Raw genomic sequence first — 24,021 nt, 5'->3', positions numbered from 1 at the left:
CCTCTGACCAAATCCGTTCTGGTTTCTGTCCTCACTCAGTAATTTGGCTCTGTGCTCTTGGGGCTTTGAAAGTCACTTTAGCGAGACCTGGACACCACCATGTCATTGTCTTTATGGGAATCTGCTTCGGTTTTTCCAAAATATCCAATGGTCAGAGACCTCTGCATTCAGCAGCCACTGGGGAGAGGCCAAGTTACTGTCATGCCTGAAAGGTCACTGAGCAGGAGCTGTTCCCAGAGCTGCCACCCTGCCCCTTCCCTGTGCACTGACCAGTGTCGGGGCTGTCTTCGTGGTAATTCAGGTTTTGGACAGTGGCTCCTGGACCATGAAGCGATTCAGGATAAATGATAACTTAATACCATCTTGTTAACACCCTCGTCCATCTTATCAAAGGTCATGATCTCACCATGACAGCTGGGCTTTGTGCTCCAGAGGTCCTGGCTGATCAGGTTGCAAAGAGAGTGACAACTCCTTCAGTGCTTTGATATCTTTGCCACCCCTTCCTTGGCCTTGAACTAAGGTATTTTTTTCAAAGCTGGAAATAATGTGTGTCCAAAGCTGGCTAATCTGCTGGAAATATTTATTTCCAAGTCTACAGAAAGTATTAACACTGAGCAAGCAATTTTTGTGGATTGTTTTTCATCAGAGCTGGGGAGCAGCCATTGCCATCCACTCCTGTTGTCATCAGGGAGTGAAGAGTTCACCCCAGTCCCCTCAGCTGGTGCATGCTCCCTTCAGCACAGACAGCTTTTGCTGTGCTTGTCGGGATGTGCCCCATGCAGGGGGATCACGTTTGCTCTGGGGCCATGGAGGGAGGTTTCTTTTCCCTGCCCCAAAGAGCTGCTGCAGTGTCTCTGTGTCTCCTGGGCAGCAGTCAGGGCAGGAGCCTGGAGAGAGCTGCAAGGAGGAGGCAGAAGAACCTGGGCAGCTGCAGCACATCTGTTGCATGGGGTGGTGTGCCCACAATGGGATCAACAATCCTTCAGAAAGACCCCAAACCAGCAAGTTCTGGCCTGGGAGTTTCCAGGTCAATGGCATCAGCCTCTCAAGAGTGCCTTCCTGTTAAAGCACATCCCACCTCCAGCCCTCTGGAGCACTCCAAGCAGAGGTGATGGACTTGGAAGCAATTCCATGCCAGTTAGATAAGGGCAGCATTTCCCAGTCAGGTGGTGTCTTTCCAAAGAGTCTGTCAGCCCAGGGTATCTGTTAGGCTGTGACATCTGATCAGGCTGCAGGCAAGTTGGATGGGAATGCTGGGCATGTCCTGGTGGCCTGGACAGGGAACACCTGGCTATCACTGTCTCCACAGTCTGTCTTTGCACTGGAAAAGGTGCTGCCTGGTCCTTCATTTTTCATAACATGGCACATCCCCACACAGGGGCTTGCTGCTCAGCACTGCAGCCCTGAGAACTGCAGAAGCAAGAGCAGCCAGGGGTGGCCAGTGTTTTGACACATTTTTCAGTCAGAACATCAATTTTATTTAGAAGGAAAAAAGAAAGAAAGGTATTTTATCAGGGCATGACATCTCAGCCACGTCCGCATCTAGGCAGGATGAAAGGATGATGTACCACACCAGGCACCCAGGGCTGGCTGAGTCTGCACCCACAGGTCGTTGCTCAATGATTTACCTAACTCCTAATATCTCCAAGGAAATATTTGCAGTGGAAGTCACCAGAAACAAGACCTTGTTTGTTTTGCTCCCCACCAATTATTCTGGATGTCCCAAATGACATCAGCTGCCTTTTTCCTGCTGTGAAGCTCTATATATGAAGATCCTGGATCCCCTTGATCTTCAGAAGACAGGGACATTGGCTGGAGAGAGAGCTTGGTCAGGTAAGAGCAAACTTATTCCTCAAAAAGTGTGCTCCTTGCTTCTGCCTCTGCAAACCCTCAGTGTTCCTTTGGGAGTGTTGGCCTTTTAACAAAAATTGTTGTTCTTGCCTGCTGCCTGCCTGAATTATGCTCTGAGAAGTAAATGGTGCCTTTCAGAGCAAGTTTCTCCAGACGAGATGTGCACGTTCATTGGATTTGCAGTCCTTGCAGAAGAAAGGGTATTTCAGGGTTTTCATAAACAATTATCACTTCAATAATCTTTGCTATAACTCGATTATCTGCCATAGATTTCTAGCTAAGGTGAATTAGACCTCTCACACTTGTTTTGATCCCTTTTTGATGAGTTATTTACATTTAAATAGATTTGGAGCAACGAAGTTCATTTTGGCTCTTTAAAAAAGAAAAGTAAGCTACTTCAAGTTGTAGGTCCCACAGAAATATTTCAATGACACTGAAATGTTAACGTTTACTTTCTCCTTCTTACAATTCTATCAGGCGTTTCCATGCCGAGGGAAGCCTCAGAATCTGATGTTTGTGCAGAAATCATGACATTCTCCCTGGAGGTTCTCTCCTTGCTCGACATGTTCGTGTATTTGTACTCTGTAGATGTTGTTGCTTTTCTTCTAGAGACAATCATGTTGTCAGAAATGTCTTCTTTTCCCATTCTGTGGCATGCAGGATTTGTTTCTTGGAGAAATCCCCATCCAGGATGGATGAGTCCCAAATCACACAGCTCAGTCACGCCATTGCTCACCAGCACTGGGGGGTCACAGCAGGAAGATCCCAACAACCCTGTGCTCTCCCCTGGACTGCTCTGGCCATCGGTCTTTGGAGTAACTGGTGTTGACACTCTGGTTCCTCCTGCAGGAAAGAGCCACCAGGAGGGTTACTGTCCATCATCATCAGTGTGATGAGGAGGCAGAAGAGATGCCAGCAGCCTCCTCCCTGATTTTGTCTTCCCTGACAGGCATTCCTCCTTTCTCCTCCCTCCCTTCTCTTTCCTCCTTCCATGGGCCGGTGCTCGCTCTCCCAGCACTGCACTCATGGCTATCACTTCCCACAGTTATCAGGACCGAAGATGTCGGTGTTGTGGACTGTTGTCCTGCTCAACAGCCTGCTGATCCCTTCACAAGGATTTGTAATCCCGTTCCCAGTTGCCAGACCAGATATGAATGGTAAGTATACGTAAGAGACAGGGTTTATCCTTCTTTGGAGACCAGTTCCGCTCTTTTTGTCTCTTGACCATACTCAGAAAATCAGAAGCTGGTGCAGATCTGCCCAGCAGTAGTGGCAATGCAGATAATTTGCATTTATAAAGCACTTTGGAGATGGTACTTCAGTTACTTTACAGAGGCTGGTGCCACCACCTCTTTTGTGTGAAGAGGGAGAGGGGAGGGGAGGGAAGAGCCAGAAGGCACACCTTGTGTAGCTCACAGTGACCTCTGATCCTCTTCTTCAGGTTTTAAAGGTTCACCAGCCAACGATGTTCCCCAGAGAGCTCCAGGCGGTCTCCTTGGTGGCAATCTGCTTGGAGGTCTCCTTGGAAAAAATGGTCCTGTAGGAAGTCTCCTCGGCGAAAATGGTCCTGTAGGCAGTCTCCTTGGCAAAAATGGCCCTGTAGGAAGTCTCCTCGGCAAAAGTGGTCCTGTAGGCAGTCTCCTTGGCAAAAATGGTCCCGTAGGCAGTCTCCTCGGCGAAAATGGTCCTGTAGGCAGTCTCCTCGGCAAAAATGGACCTGTTAGTGGTCTCCTTGGTGAAGATGGTGTCCTTGGTGGCCTCCTTGGAGAAAATGGTGCTGTTGGAGGTCTCCTTGGTGGAAATGGTCTCCTAGGTGGTCTCCTTGGTGCAGATGGTCTTCTTGGTGGAGATGGTCTCCTAGGTGGTCTCCTTGGCGAAGATGGTGTAGTTGGTGGTCTCCTTGACCAAGATGGCATCCTCGGTGGTCTCCTTGGCAAAGGTGGTGTCGTTGATGGTCTCCTTGGCAAAGATGGCCTTGTTGATACTCTCCTTGACACCGTCCTTGAGCTTCTCATTGGCAAAAACGGTCTCCTTGGCAAGAACGGCCTCGTTGGCAGCCTTCTTGGTAGAAATGGTGAAGAACTCATGGGGTGAGTGCGAGTGGGAGATGGTGACTCTGAGCAGCCTGGTGTGTCTGAGCCATGCTGGGGAAAGGAGGTCCTGTTCTGGAGCCTGCACACACAGGGCTCCCTCCCCCCCTCCTCTCCTGGGGTGAGTTCATAAATGGGGGTTCATCTGTTGGGAGTTTCTGCCTCTGCCTGGCATCCCAGGGTGCCTTGTATTTGCCACAAGCTGCTCCTGGTTGGTGGGGATGCCTGATGACCCAGGGGGAAGAGGACCCCAAGAGCACAGCTGCAGTGCTAGGGGCTGAGGGGACGGGGCTGTGCAAATGTGCTGTTCACTACTTTTTCCTTGTTGCAACCATCCAGACTGAGAATTGTGAACAACACCCTCCCCAAAATCAGTCTGCGCTCCCTGCCGGGCTTTGGGCACCAGGTGGACTTCAACACGCAGCTGCTGGTAGAGAGCAGGTAGGGCATGTCCATCAGGGGATGGCTTGGGGTAGGGGGGCACCATCTCCTTGGAAAGAAGATGGTCAGCAAGTGTCCTGAGCTGCCTGCTGTGCTTCCCCCGGGCAGCGTGCCGGGCCAGCCGCTCTGCCAGCAGGTGGAGGTGGACGCGACCATGCTGGTCCAGGACACGTGGATGGCTCACCAGAACGCTCTGAACTGCAAGACTGTTGACATAAACACCCATGTGAGGTATGAATCAGGTGTGAAGGGACATCTGTGTGAGGGGGTGGCCCATGGCCAGCCCATGGCTCTTGTGGCACTGGGACATCTTGGTGCTGTTGGTCATTGATGGCAGCACCTGTCTGCTTGGTGCCTTGAAGGTGATCCAGCTGTCAGGCTCCGAGGGGAACTGTTGACCTTTTTCTAAAATTTTGGCTAAGCAAAGAACATTTCTGGGTGTGGGGAACCTGGCACTGGGCAGGATTCAGAGGGCTTGGGAATGGTAATATTTCAGCACTGAGTAAGGACAATGCAAGCAGGCCCTCACGTTTCTCTTGTGTGAAGTCCCCTTACATCCCAGCATTAATCTTTGTCACTTGCTATTTCCTATTTTCCTGTAACCAGACCCAGAGTGCCAGTTCTGGAAAAGCCTTTGAAACGCCTGCTCAGCAATGCCCTGCAGGATCTGGTGAGTCTGCAGAGCCACCTTCATGCACAGTGCCGGGTGGGCAGGCAGCGCGTTGGGCAGGGCAGGCAGAAGGCCAGGCTGCCCCATGGATGTGGATATTTGCACAGCTGTGAGCTCAGTGGGGCGGTCAGCCTCTCCTCCTGCTGAAAGGCACCAGCACCATCACCTGTGCCAGGCTCTGCTGGCAAACAGATTTCTGAGCCAGGTGCTGGTTTAGCAGCCACTAACCCAGGTGAGACCCACGCTGGCTCAGGGGGGCCACTCAGCCACGCGATGCTGAGTCCTGTGTGATGGGATGTGCCCCCAGCACTGCCTGCAGCAGCTCTGCCCACGTGTGCAGCCCAGCAGAGCCCGCTGTCACTGGCTGTGTTGGTGCCATGTCACCCCACTGCAGCGGGTCCCAGGACCCTCTCACTCCCCTCTGCTTCCCCAGGGCTGCAACATCATCAACGCCAAGCTCAAGGTGTTGAGCTCCCTGCTGGGCTCCAGGAACCGTAAGTTGACACCTCCTGTTCCCCTCCTCCCTGTGACATCCTGCCCTTAGCATTGCTTGGCTTTTTACATTGGGTAAATACAAATATGTTAGTAATTTTCTAAAGCCACAGCTCCCAGCTCAAACCTAGCATTCAGTTTCCCTGCCCCAGCAGTGGCAGCCAGCTCTTCCGGCAGAAACCCACCACAGGAATGGCTGCTCTTAAAAACAACATGTTTGCTGCAAACTATTGTTTTCTAGTGGCTTTTCTAGCTGGGAATCCTGTGAATGGGAGCTGCTGATGGTTCCAGTAACTCCTGGGACCACGGGATTTGGGAGAATCCTCTGCCATTGCAGCTGAAGAGCTTTCTTCCCTCTGTTCACAGAGGTGCTCCCACTCGGGGCTTTGGGGGACCTGCCCTCCTTCTCCATCCTCAGCGGTGACGCCATCCAGATGGATCTGAATGTAAGTGACACAGTGCTCCCTGGCCCCAAAAGCTTGGACTTTGATTAATTGGAACATGGTGGATGTTTATCAAAGGCTACTCACATTGCAGGTGCCTTCAGGTATTTGCTCACAGGAAGGTTCTGATGAGTCTGCTCCAGCCACAACCCTGCTATTGCCACTGCTGGGTCTTGTCTTTATTTTTTGCCTGTTAATTCTTGATGGTGGCATGATCAAGAGTGGCTTGATGCTACTTAATTAAGCATAATTGTAGCACTCTCATAGTTTTTAATCAGAAAAGTTTAATTTCATACAGGAGCAGCAGTCACTGCTCGCAGGCATGTTCTGTTTATAAGTGGTTTGTCAAAGTTTGGTAATTGACAGGGACCAGAATCATGCATAAAATATCAGCAATGTGTCTTTCCAATCAGGATACGTGGCAGTGTTTCAGTGGGGAAGGTGTAGCAGATGCAGCCCTTGCCTGTGCCAGAGCAGCCTGGAGCAGCCCTGTCATCATTTAATGCTGACAAACCCCGTGAGAGCCTCTGCACGAGGCCCACGGGCAGGCAGGGTGCCCAGCGCCATCCTCCGAGCCCCACCAACGCCCCTCCCTGCTCTGTCTCCTGTAGCTCCTCTCTGAGAATGCCGGGGATGGCATGATGACCCCCAGGCAGGGACTGCCACTCTCTGCCAGCCTGCAGCTGGCCACCGGCCGCCCGCCCCGGCTCAGCCTCTCCCAGGACACCCTCAGCGCCCTGCTGGAGCAGGTCCAGGGGCAGGGAGCCCTCAACCTCAGCATCACCAGCTTGATGGGTGGCAATTCCCCTCTGCAAGGCCAGGTCGGTGTCCTGCTTGTGTTTGTGGGGTCCAGCTGAGGCCAGTGTGGGCTCTGCCCAAGCCCTCCCGGGCAGCGATGTCACCAGGGCTGTTCCCACAGGTTCCCCAGAGCAGCTCGCTGACCGTGTCTGCCCTTTTCCCGTTCATCCCCCAGGTCAGTCACCTTCTCCATGTGCATTGATTCCAACCCCTCACTCACCCCACCCTTGCCCTGACCTGCTCTGTCCCTGCAGCTCAGCCGGGCCCTCCCTGGCTCTCTGCCCCTGGAGCTGCGTGTCCGAGTCAGCAAGGAGCCAGTGGTGACTGTGAGGGATGGAAGAGCCACTGTCACCCTCAAAGCCACTATCGACGTCACCAGCCCTGCCCTGCAGACCCCCCAGGGGCTCCTGTTCTCCGTCGATGTGGTGAGTGAGCTCCTGGGGGATGAGATGCCTGTAACAGGGCACTTACTGAGGCTGGATCCCTGCTGGCATTCCCTTGGCTTGCCCTACCCTTGGCCCTGCAGCGTTTGTACTTTTGTATTTACTGCATCATCAAAGCGGTGGTGCCCAGTCCTTTAAACAAGCTCATAACCAAGCATAAAGTGTAAGTGAAATGTTTCAGGAATAACACAAAATAAAGACAGGAAGGCAAACCCTGGGGAGAGAGATACATTATGCCATCTGTCACAAAAATGTGGCTTCTCGGCACAGACAAGTGTTTTTTCTCAGAATGGGTAATTTACAAATACACTTTTCAGTCTTGGGAGCTGTGCAGGGGAATAACCTCATTTCTTTCATTGTTCCATTTCCAGGACATCGTTCTGAGCATCACCCCATCAGTCTCTGATGGCAAACTGCAAACCTCCCTGGCTCTTGACAGGTAGAGCCCAGCTCTGCGGGTGGGGGGGCTCTGCCTGGGGACAAATGGGGCTGTGGGGGACAGTGATGCCGACATGGTAAAGATGTCAAGGGCTGCTGGAGCCTTCCTGCCTCCTCCCAGCCCCGACCTCAGACCAACTGCGTGGTTGACGTGATGAGAGAATTGTAAAAAAGTTGCTCTAATTTTAAAATCCTGCATCTTTATGAGGGTGAGAAAACTTCCAGAGCAAAAAAGGGCCTGGAGGAGGCTGCACCAACACTCCCCAACCCTTCCTTGTTTTTGTCTTTTGTAGCATCAACCTGACACGGTTCCCCTCAAGCCTTGATGCTCCCAGCGTAAGTGCAGGCGCTGGATTGAGGTGCTGCAGTGGGTGATGCAATGGCCAGAGGCTCTGTGTGGGGGAGGAAATCCACAAGCTAATTCCTCAGCTTTCATCCTTCTGCTTCTCTTGGCAGAGGGCAATTTCCCTCTGCCCTGCAGATCCCCCGTGCTCTACAGCAGTGACACTTGGGTGTATCTCCTCACTTGGGGGGCTGGAAATGGGGGAGGAATAATTAAAAATAAATTACCCAAAGAGCATATCCACCCTCAGTCCTGGGAGTGTTCCACTGAAGGAAGCTTCCTAGTTCTTGTATTTGACAGCCAACTGAGTAGAACTCAACTGATCACCCTGACATGGCCCAATAACCACTGCTCTGACACATCCCCTTCCCTGCAGGCCTCCTCGCTGGCAGAATGGATCAAGAAGGTCCTCACAGCTGTATATGTACCTTCTGTTCAAGGTATGGGGGTCAGGGTGCCCTCTCATCTCAGATTCCCTGGATTTGGGGCTCCCACCCTCCCCTTGCTGCCCTCATTCGGGGTTTCATGCCTGTGATGAGATTCTTACACCTGTTTTTGCAGATGCCTTCCGTGTGTCAGTCCCACTGCCCAACGTCCTCAACACCAACCTCAGGAACGCTGAAGTTGACATCACTGATGTAAGGATTGAGTTTTCCCACTGTGCTGTGTCTTGGGAGCGGGAATGTGCCCACCCAGGGCTGGGACGTGCAGATCCCACAGCCCCACGCCACCCTGGGATCCACAGCTCATTTCCCATGGGCTGCTCTCAGTTTCCCTCTGCTGGTTTTCCACAGGAAAGCCTCACCTGGGATACGGCAAAAAAGCTGCTGAAAGTCTGAAAGAGAAAACTGAGTCGTTTTTGTTCTGCTTCTTCCAGGTGGATGAGTTTTCTGGCCAGAGCACTCTGGGAGGATCCTGCTCGGGAGGAACCTCGATGCTGCTCCCTTTCTGAGGCAGCACGTGCCCCCCAAGCCCTGCTCTGCTTCACTCTCCCCTCTTCCTTTCTCTCCAGTGCTGCTCTGTGCCGTGGCTGTGGCCTGAGCAGGACAGGCAGCAGCCTCTGCCCAGCGTCATGCGGGAAAGCTGCTTGGCTGGTGGATGTTTGGGGGTTCCTGTGCCCACTTTTAACATCCATAGCCAGGAGGCAGAGCTCTTAGGCACAAAGGCTGCTCTCGCATTGCTCTTTCAATAAAATCTCTCACTGTCACAGTATTCCAGTATTTTCCTCGTTGGGTATTTATTTATAAGAGTTTCTGGCTCTCCACAGCTGTTCACCTGCTCCACGCCCCTGTGCCACAAGGCACACAGGTGGGTGGCGAGGCTGTGCCTTCAGAGGACAAACTGGGACCTAAAGAGAGCATTTCTGGAGCTCAGCCTGTGTCACCAGGAGTGAAACAGCCTCTCAGAGGGGCACTGGGTTGGGTGCACGTGGGTGCTCTGCTGCAGCCCATCTCTCATGCCTGACTGGTGGGGGCAGAGGAGAGCTTGTGATGCAGCGCTGGCACAGCTCTTGCCGATCTCTCCCTCTCCTTTGGAGCCCTTTGGAGCAGCTCCTGCTGGCAGCAGGTCCCACGTGGAGCCTGCTGGTGCTGGTTGTGCAAGGCTCTGCACAGATAACATGAGCACACACTCCACGGGGATTTATTCAGGTGTGTATTGTCCCCTTGTTGTGCAAGACACACCAGGTTGTCAAAAAAAGCCCATTTCATCTTACAAAGGTATTAAGTGTTGAGGACACCAGAACAAAGGTGCCCTTATGGCCAGGAGTGGCCACGGAGGTGTCCCAGCACAGGGTTTTTTTGGAGGAAACACCATCTGCTGGGAAGGAGCTGGCGGCTGCAGGATGGGTGGGACAAGCCTCAGGAACCACTTCTCGAGGTTCCTCGAGCAGTAAAGGAGACAAAAATCTCCTGGTACTATTCCAAAACCTCCCCACACACTTGCTGGAAACTTCAAAAATTCCCCTGATGTGGTAACCTGTGTGTGCCAGCCTGGGCAGGTGCCAGCAGGGATTTCTGTGGAAGAAGCTGATTTCCCAGCACGGCTCTTTCTGGTCAGTGCAGCCTCACGTGCTGCAGCCACAGAGTCTCACACACCTTTTCCTTCCCTTTTGCCCTGGGCTCTTGGGAACAGGGCTGCCTGATACTGCCTGTCCAGTCACCTGCTGCTCAATGCTTTTCCCTGGTTTACAAGTCATTATTTATAGTGAAATATAGGAAACTCGCAAATGGTGCTTTACACCCTCAATCCACTAGCCAGCTTTGGAAATTCAAGCACCTTTCCACTTTTCCTGCAGCACCTTCACTACAGAAGGATCTGCTCTCTGTGTTAAAGCAGAGGTGCCCAGGGACAAGCATAAGTCTCACTTTAGGAGGGGCTGAGCAAAGCCAGGCTTGAAATTCAGGATAAGGTCAGGTAAAGAAAAACAGTTCAAAAAGTGGTACAAGGTACTGTGAGCTTTGTTTTACCCCCAAACCTTATGATATACTCCAGTGAGCCAAGAAAAAACATGGGAATAAATACAACCATAGTAGGAATGAAGTGAGTAATTCCAGTTTATATTTAGTGACTAGTCTGAAAAATCAGAAAATAGGTAATTATAGCAAAATGAAAACCCTTTTCTGAAAATCCATTCATTTAACATGAAAGTTTAAGGAGGTTTTGTGTAGTGATATCCTTTTGAGGTTCTGGTTATTTTTATCATTACAAGGTTAAAACCAGGCCATTTTAATAAGAAAGGCCAGTGTGAGTCACTGATACATTTTCAGCCTTAATTTGCACAACTCACCTGAGGGTGAGGTGGGCTCAGGCTGGGCTGTAAAGGAGTAAAGAAAAGGAGTAAAGTGAAGGAGTTTTGAGTGATGGTGGGTCACCAGTGCCACTCTGGAAGACAGGGACTGTAGGAATGTGCCCCCTATGGACAGAGTGACAGAACCTTCCTCTGTCCCCCAAAAAGGAAAGAGCCAGAACTTTCTCCCAGTGATCAGGTAGAAAAGTCACTGATAGGACCTTGGGGCTTCACCTCAAGTTTGGGGACAGCTAATTGGCCATGAGCCAAAAGGTCCCGCCTGGGCCATTGAGTAGAAAAGGGCAGAACAAAGAAACCAAATCGCTGTTGTGAGGTGTCTTTACCAGGAGCACAAGCCTGTGGCACCTGGATCGGTTTGAGTTTGTTATTTTGCCTTTATTAAACCTTTTTTGTTCCTGACGCTGCCACATCAGCCTCCTGCTCCTTTAATGCCTCCCGATGAAAGCTGAGCTATTCTGGGGTGTAATGTTGGTGTGTTGAGAGCTTATCAGATCAGCTCGAAACCCACGGGCAAAAACGGAACAAGGGACCACTGGGGGTCCTTTGGGATGGACACCCTCATACCAGCACCACGACCAGCCAGGAAAGGGAGAGGAATTGCGTAGGGAAGGGGAAGAGCACGATGCTTGCGAGCAAACCTCCCCCTCCAAACGGAGCCGGCAGTAGTTTCGTTCATGTAATTAAAATTTCAGCTGAGAGCAGAAGGCTCTGGAAGTGGCGGAGGCTGGCGGGGCAGAGGAGGCTCCGGGGGCTGTGGCCGGGAGGGGCAGAGCGGGCGGCGGGGCCGGGGCTTTGCCCGCAGAGGGGGCGCAGAGTGCGCGCTGCCGAGCCGCCGCTGCCGCCGCTGCCGCCGCTGCCGCCGCTGCCGCCGCTGCCGCCGCTGCCGCCGCTGCCGCCGCTGCCGCCGCTGCCGCCCCTCGGTGCGCCCTGCAGGAGCGGGAGAAAAAACAAGGCAAAAGATCCAAACCTCTGATAAAACTGGAAAGTAACTTAAACAGGAAAATAAAGGAGAAAATTCGCGTCTTTTGGCATTTCTGGTCTGACTGGACTGTGAGTGCCCCACCCCCTGAGCGTGGCTGTGTGCCAGCGGTGGAGCCCAGCTGTGCTAGAGCTGTCACTCGCAGTGTCCCTCTTGCTGACGCTCCCCAGGGTGTCCCTGCAGCTCCTGCCTGGCACGGGTGCTCACCTCAACCCCTACACTCGAGTGCCCTCAAAGGCAAGAGGTAGGTGGGGCTGGGGCTGCTGCCGTGGCTGTTTGGTGGCAGCAAAATCAGACTCCTGAGAGGGTGAGTGATGGAGGTGTCCCCTGCTGGCGTGAGCCACCTCGCCATCACGCTCTGCCAGCCCCAACCCACACCCTGCGAGTGGCAAATGTACCGGGGCATTTACCTGTTACACCCCTCCCTCCCTCCCACCGTGCTGGAGGTGACAGCCACTCCCTAACCATGTCACAGGGCCCGTGGTGCTGGTCCCTGTCCACCCCTCACACAGCCACAGCGAGTGTGTGCTGCTGCAGAGATTTCAGGGCACAATTCTGTCCCATGTGCCACGTTCAGAGGTTATTTTAATGGACATGGCATGAGGGTCTTCTGAGACCTGAGCACGTAGTGGAGGAACCACTCAGCCTGAGATTTTCTCTGCTCATTTGAGGAGACTATACACTAGCAGATAAAAGGCAGCAATAAATTTCCCATCGGCTATTTTGGGATGCAAATTACAGTTATCTCATGCAAAATCCAAGCAGAAACGATTCACTCTGCTGCTGCAATTGCCTTGCTCCGGGAGGTCTGTGCTCCACGCTATTCACAGGGAATTGTTTAACAAGACCCATTTACTTTGCAGCAGGTTGTTTTCATGGTGCTCCTTTATTTTTCCACAGCCTGCTCCCAATTGTGGATAATTTATTGGCAAGTGTCCTGAACAGACTTCTTCCTAATCTGGTAAGTCGGAAAAATAAAACATTCTGGGAAGGAGCAATGAGTCTAAAAAGATGTGGTGCAGCTCCCTATGGCATCACTGGTGCCTGGATCAGGAGCAGAGCCACTGTCCCACGGCTGCTGCACCCACCCAGTACCTTGGGATCAGTGGGACACACATTCCATGTCTCCATCAGCTTGGGACAAGCTTTTCCTTCCTTCCTACTGCGAGGTCTGCTCAAAGGCTGAGAGTTCCTAATGATGTCCTGGACTGTGCTATGGACTCATGGAATCTCCTCCTCCTGAAAGCCCCAGGGTGTTTCTAGCCATCCCCCTTGGGCTCCTGGTTCTCCTCTCTTCTTTGAGGAAGGTGCCCAGGGCCAGACCCAGAGCAGGGCTACCATTCCAGGGAAAGCCTGGCAGAGCCAAGCAGGGCTGTGTGTCCTTCTCTGGCTCTGAATGTGGTTCTCACTGACCTTCCCCACCTCTTGCAGCTCTGCCCAGTGCTCGGCATTGCCCTGGGACTCCTCAGTGACCAGCTGGGACTCCTGAACTGTGAGCACATGGTGGCTCCCACGCCTTGTCCTGCCTTGTGCCATGTGTCACCCACTCCAGCTGATGGAGGACTGGGACACCTTTCCCTCCTCTGCTCCACCCTGGCCCCAGATCTGCCAGGAGCGGGGGTCCACAGGAGCTCCCTGCCCAGAGCCCACTTGAAAGCCAGGCTCTTCTGGAGGAAAAGGAAATTCAGGTAGGGGAGGGGGATTTGCAGCCAAGCCCAACAAGGAATCGCTGATCCCTTCCTCTCCCCCCAGCACTGGTGCCCCTGGATTTGCTGGGCAGTATCCTGATCTCCATGTCCAGCCTTCCCCTGGTAACTGACCAGTTCTCCAGGTGAACTTGAATGTGAGTCCTGCATCTTCACCTTCCATCTGTGCACAGGGCTTGGGACGTTCCCCTTAGCTTCACCAAGGTCTCCTTCAGCCATGTGCAGCTGGGCAGGGGGCTGTGGAAGCTGGCAGAGATCCTGGCTTCATGCCTTGCTCTCACCTCTGTCATGGGAGAGCACAGCAGGGTTTGGGTTTCACACACTTTTGGAGAAGGAAGTGTCACGGGCCCTGACTCGGCGAGGCCGTGCGTGCAGCCCTTCCACAGCGAGTGAAGCTGACCGTAAAGGCAAACATTGCAAACATTTGGGCCTGTGTTTCCTTCTCCTGTGACTCCAGACTGTCGTTGGCTGTGTGGCTGGAGGCCTGGTGGACTATCCACTGGAAAGCCAGAGACTGTCCCCAGACCCCCACGGGCCCCCATGCCACCCCTGCTGCCCACAGTGGACACCAGCTCCTCCCCCTGGGCCTCCTGATGAGCTTCTGCAGCTGAGAGACAGCTGTGCTGGGTTGCAGGAATTCAGGATCAGGTCCTGGAGAGCAGCACTGTGCAATTGCTGCATCAGTGGGCAACCTGCTCTGCAGCTCCTGGTCCCTGTTTGTGCTCCCACCAGCAAAAACATTTCATTTTTGGGTGTTGCCAGATTCTCAAGGCATACCCTGAGCCACATGAATTGCTGATGGAAATTGCAGTCCCCACAGCACCAGTGTTGACCTTAAAGAAAAATACAGCTGTGACCCAGCTCCCAGCTGCAGCAGAGGTGATGGTGATCCACCCAGATGATGGTAATGCACGCAGGTGATGTCCCTCTGGATAACATGAGTATGAAGGAGCAACCCATGCAGAAATTCCTCCCGTAGTTTCCCCTCACCACGGGGCAGTTTCCCCACAGATGGAAAGCCCAGTTTCCCTGGGCTGCAGCCTGGTGAGAGGCTGGAGGAGCCACCCCAGCCCTGACCTCTTTGTTTGACCACAGGACACCTTGAGGAGACAGGGGCTGCCCATAGAGGGGATGGAGTTTGGGGCTGATACCTGGGGAGAAGTTCAGCAGTGACCCCCCTCCAGTGGCACTGTGCTGGGCTGGTTTGTGTCACACAGGTGTGCTGGGAGAGGGGGTTCCCCTCCCCAGGATGCTGGAAATTGACTTCACTTGCCTGAGGATCCTGAGTGTCTCTCTACGCCCAACATGGCACAGCAGCAGCTTGGTGTTATCCCTGTAAATGTTACATCCTGCCTGCATTCTTGAGCAGAAGGAAGACACGTGTGTTTTTCCATGGAACACCGTGTTTGGAACTCTTTTGTGGGTGCTCAGAAGGGTGTGGGTGTACTTTGCATTCTTGTGCTCAGGTTCAATAAAGTCCAGCCCTCTCTGTAGCCACAGCAGGTGCTCAAGCCCGTGGGGGGGCAGCTCTGGTGAAACCCCTGGGCTCAGGGCAGACCTCAGGTGGGAGGGCTGCAGTCCCCTTTGTCCACCCCCGGCTCAGGGGGTGCAGAGCTCTGCCAGCAAATGCTGTGTCAGACCCAAACGTGTCAGACTCTTCAGGGCCTGGGCCCGAAGCTGTTGGGCTTTGTCCTGGGAGCACTTAGGGACCTGGGGGGGAAATCACGCAGCAATGCCCATGAACTCCGCATGAACCTCATGAAACTTCTGCAAATTTAAGCCTCTAAAGCCACCAGTTCCTCCTGGGGTGAGAGGGAGTAGCTGGGACAGCTGCAGCATCACTGCTTGTGAGACTGTCCTGCCCTGGTCCAGGCCAGATCCACCCTGAAACACAGCTGGAACATCAGAATCAGATTTTTCTGTCATCTTTGATGATCCTTTTCCTTTCCTCTCTATTTATTTCCCTGTTTTCTTTTATCTGGTGTCTCTCAAACCTCCTTTGAACTGTGGAGCTCTTTGTTGGACGCAGAGCCAGCCCCTGCTTGCCTCTGGGGCACAGGCAGTTTTCTCAGAGTAGATGGTGCAGCACAAAGCCACACTCTCTTTCATTTCTTTTGCAATTTGTGAGGTTTCTGTATGTAATTAACTCGTTGGGAGGTAATTGCTCACCTCTCACTGTCCTTGGACTCATTCTGCTCCATGTGATGGTGCAGAGCTGTCCTGAAGCAGCCCTGGGACACTGCCCAGAGCAGGTGGGCACCACAGCCAGGGTGAGGGGCGAGCTGCTGGGCTGGCTGGATGCTGCTGGCCACAGCAAGGTGTGGTGTTCAGGGGCAGGCTGCTGCAGGGGTCACACTTCACAGCCAGCAAAAGGGAACTGTCCCTGCTCCATCCTTTCCTTGGCTTTCCTCATTCCTGCAGCTCGGGTATATAAAAGCAGCTGCCAGCAGCCGTGACCATGGGCAGCTCCACCTCGACATCAAAGGGTCCAGGTAAGTGGCACTGAAGGACCGTGGCCACCGTGCCAGCTCCATCAGGCGACCTACAGCACAGAATAACTCAGCTTGAGAAGCAGGAATTTTAATGATGCTTTCCTTTGATTTCTGTAGCAGCATTTAATCATTTATGAAAATTAATTTTTAAAGCTAGCAGAGCTCTTGCTTGTTAAATTCCGCGTTTATTCCTGTTGTTGTTAAGTTTGTGATAATGACTAAGCTGGCAGAAAGGACTGGGAGTTTTTTCATGGTCTTGGTGACCAGAATTCAGAGCAATTTTCAGCTCTCCAGACCTCATCTCAGCTGGTGTAAAATAAGTGTTTATCTGCAAAGCCAGACGTGCCTTTTGCATGTGCAAGATGCTTGGCTCACTGAAATGTGCATGACCGAGGAGCAGCACCCTGGCAGATATTGTTAATAACTGCAGAGATAGGTGCCTGCATGGTCACGTATTCTCTAAGAGCTCTTCTAAGAGCCCTGACATCCATTCTGGTACCCTTTTGCAATGCTGCACACGTCTTTCGGAGCCCCTCCAACAAATCCCACTGATTTTATTTGACACGATTTTCAATAGAAGCTGCTCGAGCCTCTCTCCTTCTCCCCTGTTCAATAATCACAGCTACAGGAGCTGTGCATCATTACGTGCTGATCAAAGGGAAAATGTAAAAGACAGTCGAGTGAATTAAAGTCTAATTTAATTGTGCCGAAAACTGTCATAGAGGGATTTTTTTTAAAGTATCTGGAAGAGATAAAGAAGTTGTTCAGTCTGACCTAAATAATGTTATTTCTCAGTGCTGAACCCCTGCAATCTGCACCCTGTACATTGTTTTTCTCGGAAGGGACAAGCTGAGGTGTCTGTTCAGGACACGGGCTGTCCAGGAAAATGCTCCTGGAGCTGGGACCCCTGCTAGTGCTGCAGAGAGACCATTTTCTCATTTCTTTGCAAACACCTTTCCATGCATAAACAAACACTCCCCAGCCTGCGCTGTCACCCTGAGAAGCCCAGCTCGGGCAGGAACAGAAGGTCCTTGAAGGTACTTTCTTTTGGCTGGGGGTAGATCAAACACAGGGAAAACAGACTCTTTTCACAGCTTGAGTGGAACAAGATGAGAAAAACAAACAACCTGCCCACGGGAAAGTGAGTCTGATTCTGACCATGCTTTGAGCTTTAATAACACAGGGTGCCCTTCACAGCGGGCAGAAGGACACGACTGTGACACTCGTCATTTTTTATTTGGCTGTGCCCCTGTGAGTGTTCCTCTTTCAGGGCCATTTCAGAGTGGTTGGAAGCCATCCGTCTCTCTCAGTACAAGGTCCTCCTGCCTCATCTCCATCCCTCTTCCTCTCTTAAAATGGCATTTTCACTTCCCTGCAGTGTCAGGCACCCAGCTCTGCAGGGGGGAGCACAGTCAAGCACAGAGACATTGATGGCTCTGGAGCAGTGTGGCACTGGGCCTCCGCAGCTCCCTGATAACCAGGAGAGGGAAAAGGGGGCTGCAGGTCTGGGCTGACCTCCTGGGATGAGGGGCATGGTGTCTGGAGGCTGTATGTCCAGGAGGAAGCTCTCCACCAGCCCAGGGCAGTGCCTCTGAAGGATGGAGAGTTGCACCAGTGCCCAGGCTGTCAATACCCATGTGAAACTGGTGCTTGGGCTGATGGAGGTCTTCCCACAGGTGCTGTGCCAGGACATGACACCCTTCTGGTGTCTCATCTTTCTCGGGGGCCTCCTGCCCCCCTCCCAGGGCCTCCTCAACCTGCTGAACCCAGCACAACTCAGCAGTGGTGAGTTCAGATGTTTTCTGTATTTCCAGGGGAGAGTCACGGCACAGTCCTGTGCCATTTCAGGCTCATGGCATGTCCCTCTGCTCATCAGGGAGCTGCCTCCTGCCAGGCACATCTCCACAAGGATGCTCAGGGCTCCCTGTGAGAGCTCACCAGCAGAGCACCCTGGGGTGGCAAAACCGGCCTTCCCTGCCCATGAAATCCTCCCGAGAGTGGAAGTCCAGTCAGTAACTGGGACTCTCTTGGTGCAGGCCTGCTCGGCACTGGTCTCCTCGGTGGAAAAAGCGGGTTGCCTGGCACAGGTGTTCTTGGTGAAGGAGGGCTGCTTGGCACTGGCCTCCTGGGCAAAGGGAGTCCAAGTGGAGCAGAAAGTGGAGGTGCCCTTGGTGCAGGAAATGAACCCAGCGGAGCTGGAGTCCTTGGCACAGGCCTCCTAGGTGAGGAAGCTTGGCACAGGGAGGGGTTGGGAGAGGAGGGTTTCTGGGTGGTAAAGACAGGAGAGTAAGGAAGTTCTGGCTGTTGCAGGGGGACAGCCTGGCAGCAATGGGCTGCTTGGCACAGGCATCCTTGGTGGGAAAGGACTTGGAGCAGGCCTCCTTGGTGAAGGACTTGGCACAGAAATCCTTGGTGGAGAAGGACTTGGCGCAGGAATCCTTGGTGGAGAAGGAGTTGGCGCAGGAATCCTTGGTGGGAAAGGCCTTGCAACAGGCCTCCTTGGTGGGGAAGGACTTGGCAATGGTCTCCTCAACAATGGGCTCCTTGGCAATGGCCTCCTTGGCAATAACAGCCTCCTTGGAGAGACAGGTCTGCTTGGAACAGGTCTGATTGGAAAAGGAGGTCTCCTGGGCAATGGAAGTCTGCTTGGACTTGATGGTCTTCTGGGTGAACCAGGAGGACTGCTGGGTGCAGCAGGAGGACTGCTGGGTGGTGGAGCCTCCCAGAAGATGACACGCTACGCCTGGTGAGTCAGAAGCCCCATGGTGGGGCTCACTGCAGGGTGGTCCATGATATCCAGGGGATCAGACCCTCCCTCTCATACAAACCACCAGTCCTGGGCTCGCAGCTCACATGAGGATCTGTGACAGGGGAAATTCCAACCAGAAATGGGAAAAGTCTTACCTGTGGGAGTGGTGTGACACTGCCATGGGCAGCACAGCAGATGGGGGAATCTCCACCCGTGGAGATGGCTGAGACTCAGGAGGACATAGCCTTGAGAAACCTGACCATGCTTTGAGATTGGCTGTTTGCAGAGTGGGAATTGGTCCTTCCCCACCTTCACTATTCACTGGGAATACGATGAGCAGGAAGAGATGGGACTGTAGGATCTGCTCCTGCTGATCCTGCCATCTCAAGGTGGGTTTGCCTTGGTGTCAACCCCCAGGCTGAAGGTGCTGAACCTCGAGAATGCCCGAGTGTCATGGAAGGTCCTTCGTGGGACTGAGCTTGTGCTGAACCTGTACTCGAAGCTGGTGCTCCGCTTTCCAGGGTGAGTGAGGCTAGAGAGTGAGACCATGGGGACCTGAGGGTGCTGGGGAGGATGGGGCGATCCTGAGTGCTGGACAAACATCCCCAAACACCAAGCAAGAGGCTGGTGGGGAAAGCTGTGCTGCTGACTCTCTCTGGAACCATTTCCAGCTGTCCTCACTCCACAGACACTCACCATCCATGGAAGTGTTCAAAAAACATGTGGATATGGCTCTTGAGGACATGGTTTAGTGAACATGGCGGTGGTGCTGGGTTGATAATTGGGCTTCTTGATCTTAGAGGGAAATTCCAACCTGAACAATTCTATGGTTCTGTGATCTGCTACAGGACAAGGAGGCTGAGAGAAGTCCCCAAACTGAAGCACTGTCCCAGCCGAGGCTGTGCTTGCAGCTCTGCCACAGGCACCGGTCTCTGGTGCTGCTTTGGCTTCCTCCATAACCTTCCACACCACTTCCTCTTTTCCAGGATTTTTCAGTTTCTGAGTGGATCCTCAGTAGAAGCAAACATCACATCACACATTGCCCTGACCCAGGACTCCCCCGGTGACCTCAAGTTGGTGCTTAAGGATTGCAGCAACCTTCTTGGTGGCTTCAGTGTCAGCCTGCGGAAGGGGTGAGCGTGGGGTCAGTGGGGGCAGTGGGGCAGAACTCCAGTCTCAAATCTGGGCATGGATCAACAGCATAACAAGCAGATTTTGGGATTCAGATAACAAAGTCCTGAGCATCTGTAATTCCTGCTGAAGCCTGGGGGAGCTCTGGGCTTGCAGCATCTCTTATCAGAGAAGAGGAGGGGGCTCCTCTAGAGAGGAGCTCAGTTTTTTCTTGATGTCAAGTCCTGGGTTTTGACAACTTCCCTGGTAATTTTTGTCTGTCTTTTCTCTCCCCAGCCTCCTCACCAATTTGGTGAGCAGCTTGCTGAACAAGTCTCTTAAGTCCCTTGTCCCTGCGCTGGTGAGTGTCTGAATATTCTTTGCTGTGAAGCTGCATTTCAGCTGCAGTCAGTGCTCCTGCCAGAACTGCCTGGTAGATTTACACACACACACAGAATCACAGAACAGTTTGGATTGGAAAGGACCTCAAAGGTTAGTTAGTTCCAATCCCCCTGCCCTTGGCAGAGACAATATCTATTATATATATAAAAATACATGTATGCACATACATACACAATATATATTTGTGCATGCACAGATACATGCCTGCAACCCATAAGTGAGTCACACAAAATGGCTTGAACTTCCATACAGTCAGAATTTATTTGTTAGGAGTAATTTCAATTTCATTATGTGATGTTATAAGGTAATTTATACTCAGGTGCTCCCTGTGGGGGTGAAAAGAAACAACAGCCCTGTTTAGAGCAAAGTGGCTTTTTAGGGTATCTTTTACCTTGTTCAGTAGAATCTGTGCCATTTTGAGAAGGGGGCTGAACAAATCATTTAGCTCTTTTTTCCATGGGAGAACTATGCTCTAGGATGAAATCAGGACATTGGTCCCATCCTGATTTAAATCTGTGAAACTCAAGTGGTGCTGGGGAGCACGCTGCTGCCCCCACAGTGCTCTCACCAAGACTATACCACTTGTTGCCATTGCAGCTCTGCCCATTAGTGAACATGTGGGTCAGCATCATCAACATTAATCTGCAATTCCTCAACCGTAAGTCATTACATTTTCTTTCCTATATTAACCTCGGGGTTTGTGTGTCTGGCCACCTCCACGGGCAGCAGGTGTCCTCAGGAGAGCTGGAGCTGTGCAAGCAGGGGTCAGCTTTTCTCTACTAGCAAAGTCCTGGCTCACCACCACTGCCAGCCACCACAATCCTGCTCTTCTTACAGTGTTTTTCTAACCAGGGCTAGACCCAAGCTGTTGCCAAGAGCTGGCTATGCCAGGACTGCCAGGTGCAGCCCCACAGAGCCAGAGGGTTTCCCCTCCTCAGCTCTGTTCATGTCAAACCTCACACACAATTGCTGCTTCACTGAAAGCAGAACTGCTCCTCCCAACATTTCCCTTGTGATGGGATCTGCACCTGCGAGCTCCAGGGTAGCAGCTTTCATGGGAACCTTTGAACCCCAGGGAGCTTGAGATCCATTGGAAGGACAAGGAGTTTTTCCTCCTCGCTGGGCAGGACAGTGCTCTCCCAGCCTCTGCCAGATGCTCTGGGTGGGCACAGCCTCCAGCAGGCTCCGTGACCCACAGACAGCTCTGCCCAGCCCTGATGGCCTCTCCCTCTCCCCAGGTGTCATCTCCTTTGGGCTTTTGGGGAAAATCTACTCTGCCCTCTCCAAACTGCCAGTGACATCTGGGCACTATGTGGAGCTGGATCTTCAGGTAGAGCCATGTCCCATCCTATTTTCCATCCCATGTCCCCACACTGCTGCCCTCCCTCCACATTCACATGCTCTAACACCCCCTTGTTCTTTGCAGAATTCCCCATTCCCAAGCACTTTCATCGACTGGCTCCTTCAGAGTAAGTCCAGCCCCAGTGCTGCCACGGGGATCCCCACTGGTGTCTGTGAGCCAGAACGGGGCAGCTGAAATGGGGGACACAGTCCTGGGTAGTGGCCAAGAGTGGGGAGGGTTCTCATGGCTCTGGGGTGCAGCCAGAGCTGCCAGGTGCTGTGCATCTCCAAACAGTCCCAAGAGCACTCGTAACTCACAGGGCACGGCAGGGCTGGGGGTGGTTGTGGTCCCTGCTCCTCAGAGATGGCCCCCAGCTCAGATGTGAGCAGCTTTGCCCCTGTGCAGTGGCAGGTCTGGAATACAGTAGCAAGAGTCCGTGCATTCCTACTTGTGCCTCGCACAGCCCTGGAAAAGTCACTTCACCTCTTATAAAAGGATTTAATAATATTTGCTTAATAAGAGTGAATAATGGTCCTCAGGATGCTGTGAGGATTAATTAATATTTGCAGAGGTGATTGGAAGAGCTTTCAGCTTCATATGCATGGAAAGTTAATATATAGGGAAGGAAGAGTTGGAAGTCTTCCCAGCTTCCCCAGAGCCGTATTCCTGAGGGCACTAAATCATCTCTGCCCATAAAGCTGGAGCCTCTCAGGCCACTGGTACATCAGGCACTGCCGAGCCTGTTCCCATGGCGGGGGACACCAGGGGACTGTCAGGCTTTGGGCGCCTGCAGGAGGGAGTGCACTGACCCGGGTGTGTCTCCCCCAGCTGCAGGTGTCCATCCCCGGATCAATCCGTAGCTGCAGGACTGGCAGACCCTGGGGTAAGGAGGATTGGCTGGCTGGGACCTGGCTCAGAGCTCTGCTGCCAGTTGTGCTGGTGCCAGCACCCGGGCTGGGCGAGAAGAGTCCTGACCCTGCTACCTGGCAGTGGGAGGTGACAGGGCTAGCACAGGGGTGCCTAAAATCCCAACTCTGGTATCCCTCCAGGTCCCCCTGCAGGCGATTCCCCAGGAGGAGGAGGGAAGGGAGGAAAACGATTCAGTAGGTGGAGAATAGACATGAAAATGGAGAAACCCAACCAAGAAAAGACTCTTTCTTCTGTTCTACATTTCAGCCTTCTCAGATTTTGGTGTCTCTGTCCAGCCTAGAGTTATCTGTGCCAATGATAATCTGTGCCAATAGTGATATGATGATAATTAGCCATATTGATAATTAGGTATGTCAATGATCAGCCATGTTGATGACACTGTGACTGCAGAGGCAGGAGCCCCAGGTCCTGCTTGTGTCCCTCCTGGCTGTCATGGCCACAAACCACTTGTTATGGCACTCACTGATGAAGGGATGACCTTGATCCCCTCACACTCATCCCAGCTTCACTTGGGCTGGGTTTAGGCCAGGTAATGGCTCAGCACAGAGGGGGCATTCCAGGTGCTGGATGCAGACAGTCAGGCAGGGGTTTGGCCCCCCCAGGAATTTCATGAGACTGCACCAACTGCCGAAATCCTTCTGAGAAAGGAAGAAAGAAAAGGGACGAATTCAATGAGCTGTAAACACTTTGTCTTTGCTCTCCTTCTGCTTCTTGATTGGCTTACCATTTCAAAAGGGATTTTTGCTGTTTCCAGTGATTTCATACTGTTAAAAAGAGGCAAAAAAAGCCCCCAGCCTAATCCAGGCGCAAACTCAGCCTACTTGTTCCCAAACAGCAAGGCTTTGAACTGATCAGAGTGAATGCTATCCTGCCTTGTAATCTCCAAGTGGATTTGGACGTGCTGCATTGTGGGTGAGGTGGATTTGAGGCAGATTCACACCCTTCTGTTACTCCTTACAATAAAAATGATTTTTCTTCATCTGCATTCAGCACGTGACTTGGTTCCTTTCCAAACTGCCAAAGGATTTTTGCATTTGCAAGGGTTTTGTTATTTATCTCTCCCATCAGCTACAGGAGTAACTCACATGTGAGGAATATTGAATAGGTGAGTCTGCTGGAAAGGTGGGGAACCACAGGGGCTGCAGCTCCAGAGCCAGGCCTGAGTGAAGCCCAAACCCTGCCCAGGCTGCCAGACCCCCACTCTCACAGCTTAAAGTAGCTACAGAAACATGGTCAATGTACCAAATAAATATTCCCCTCATTGGTATTTATGCAGATTTATTCTGCCCCTGTCCCTGAGCTGCTGTGTTCTTTTAGTGTGTATTCCTGCTCCCGCCTTTGCCAGCCAGCTGGGGGCTGTTTGACATGAACAAACATATCCCTGGGGCCCCAGGGAGACAGCTCCCCCCTAGGCTGGGGCTGGGACCCCCAGGACCCCAGGGAGGGCAGTGGCAGTAGCCAGCAAGCTCTTGGGCACAGGAGCTTGCTCCTGG

The 24,021-nt window shown here is 52.6% G+C and overlaps 2 protein-coding genes across 3 annotated transcripts; both read left to right on the top strand.

The window, feature by feature from the left end:
* Positions 1-1,793: 1,793 nt before the first annotated feature.
* On the top strand, positions 1,794-9,199 carry LOC119710234 (BPI fold-containing family B member 3-like). The gene is made up of 16 exons (XM_038159014.1): positions 1,794-1,833; positions 2,897-3,008; positions 3,293-3,941; positions 4,281-4,382; positions 4,491-4,613; positions 4,989-5,052; positions 5,486-5,546; positions 5,911-5,990; positions 6,599-6,808; positions 6,907-6,960; positions 7,040-7,210; positions 7,600-7,667; positions 7,960-8,002; positions 8,386-8,449; positions 8,571-8,647; positions 8,887-9,199. The coding sequence occupies exons 2-16, from the start codon at positions 2,912-2,914 to the stop codon at positions 8,959-8,961; spliced, it is 1,938 nt and encodes a 645-aa protein (XP_038014942.1). The 5' UTR covers positions 1,794-1,833; positions 2,897-2,911; the 3' UTR covers positions 8,962-9,199.
* A 6,747-nt stretch (positions 9,200-15,946) lies between these two features.
* Positions 15,947-23,513, top strand: LOC119710181 (BPI fold-containing family B member 4-like). 2 transcript variants are annotated; one of them, XM_038158903.1, is made up of 13 exons: positions 15,947-15,995; positions 17,672-17,780; positions 18,032-18,217; positions 18,306-18,454; positions 18,485-18,741; positions 19,162-19,266; positions 19,731-19,877; positions 20,152-20,215; positions 20,854-20,914; positions 21,495-21,586; positions 21,683-21,725; positions 22,427-22,481; positions 22,648-23,513. In XM_038158903.1, the coding sequence occupies exons 2-12, from the start codon at positions 17,687-17,689 to the stop codon at positions 22,456-22,458; spliced, it is 1,230 nt and encodes a 409-aa protein (XP_038014831.1). In that variant the 5' UTR covers positions 15,947-15,995; positions 17,672-17,686; the 3' UTR covers positions 22,459-22,481; positions 22,648-23,513. The 2 variants fall into 2 exon arrangements, with proteins under 2 accessions (XP_038014831.1, XP_038014830.1); XM_038158902.1 differs by having other exon boundaries at positions 18,306-18,741.
* The last annotated feature ends 508 nt before the right edge of the window (positions 23,514-24,021 follow it).

This window comes from Motacilla alba, chromosome 20, assembly GCF_015832195.1.
Source record: "Motacilla alba alba isolate MOTALB_02 chromosome 20, Motacilla_alba_V1.0_pri, whole genome shotgun sequence".
NCBI lineage: Eukaryota > Metazoa > Chordata > Aves > Passeriformes > Motacillidae > Motacilla > Motacilla alba.
The sequence above is the reverse complement of the archived record's forward strand: the minus strand, read 5'-3'. Positions and strand labels throughout refer to the sequence as shown.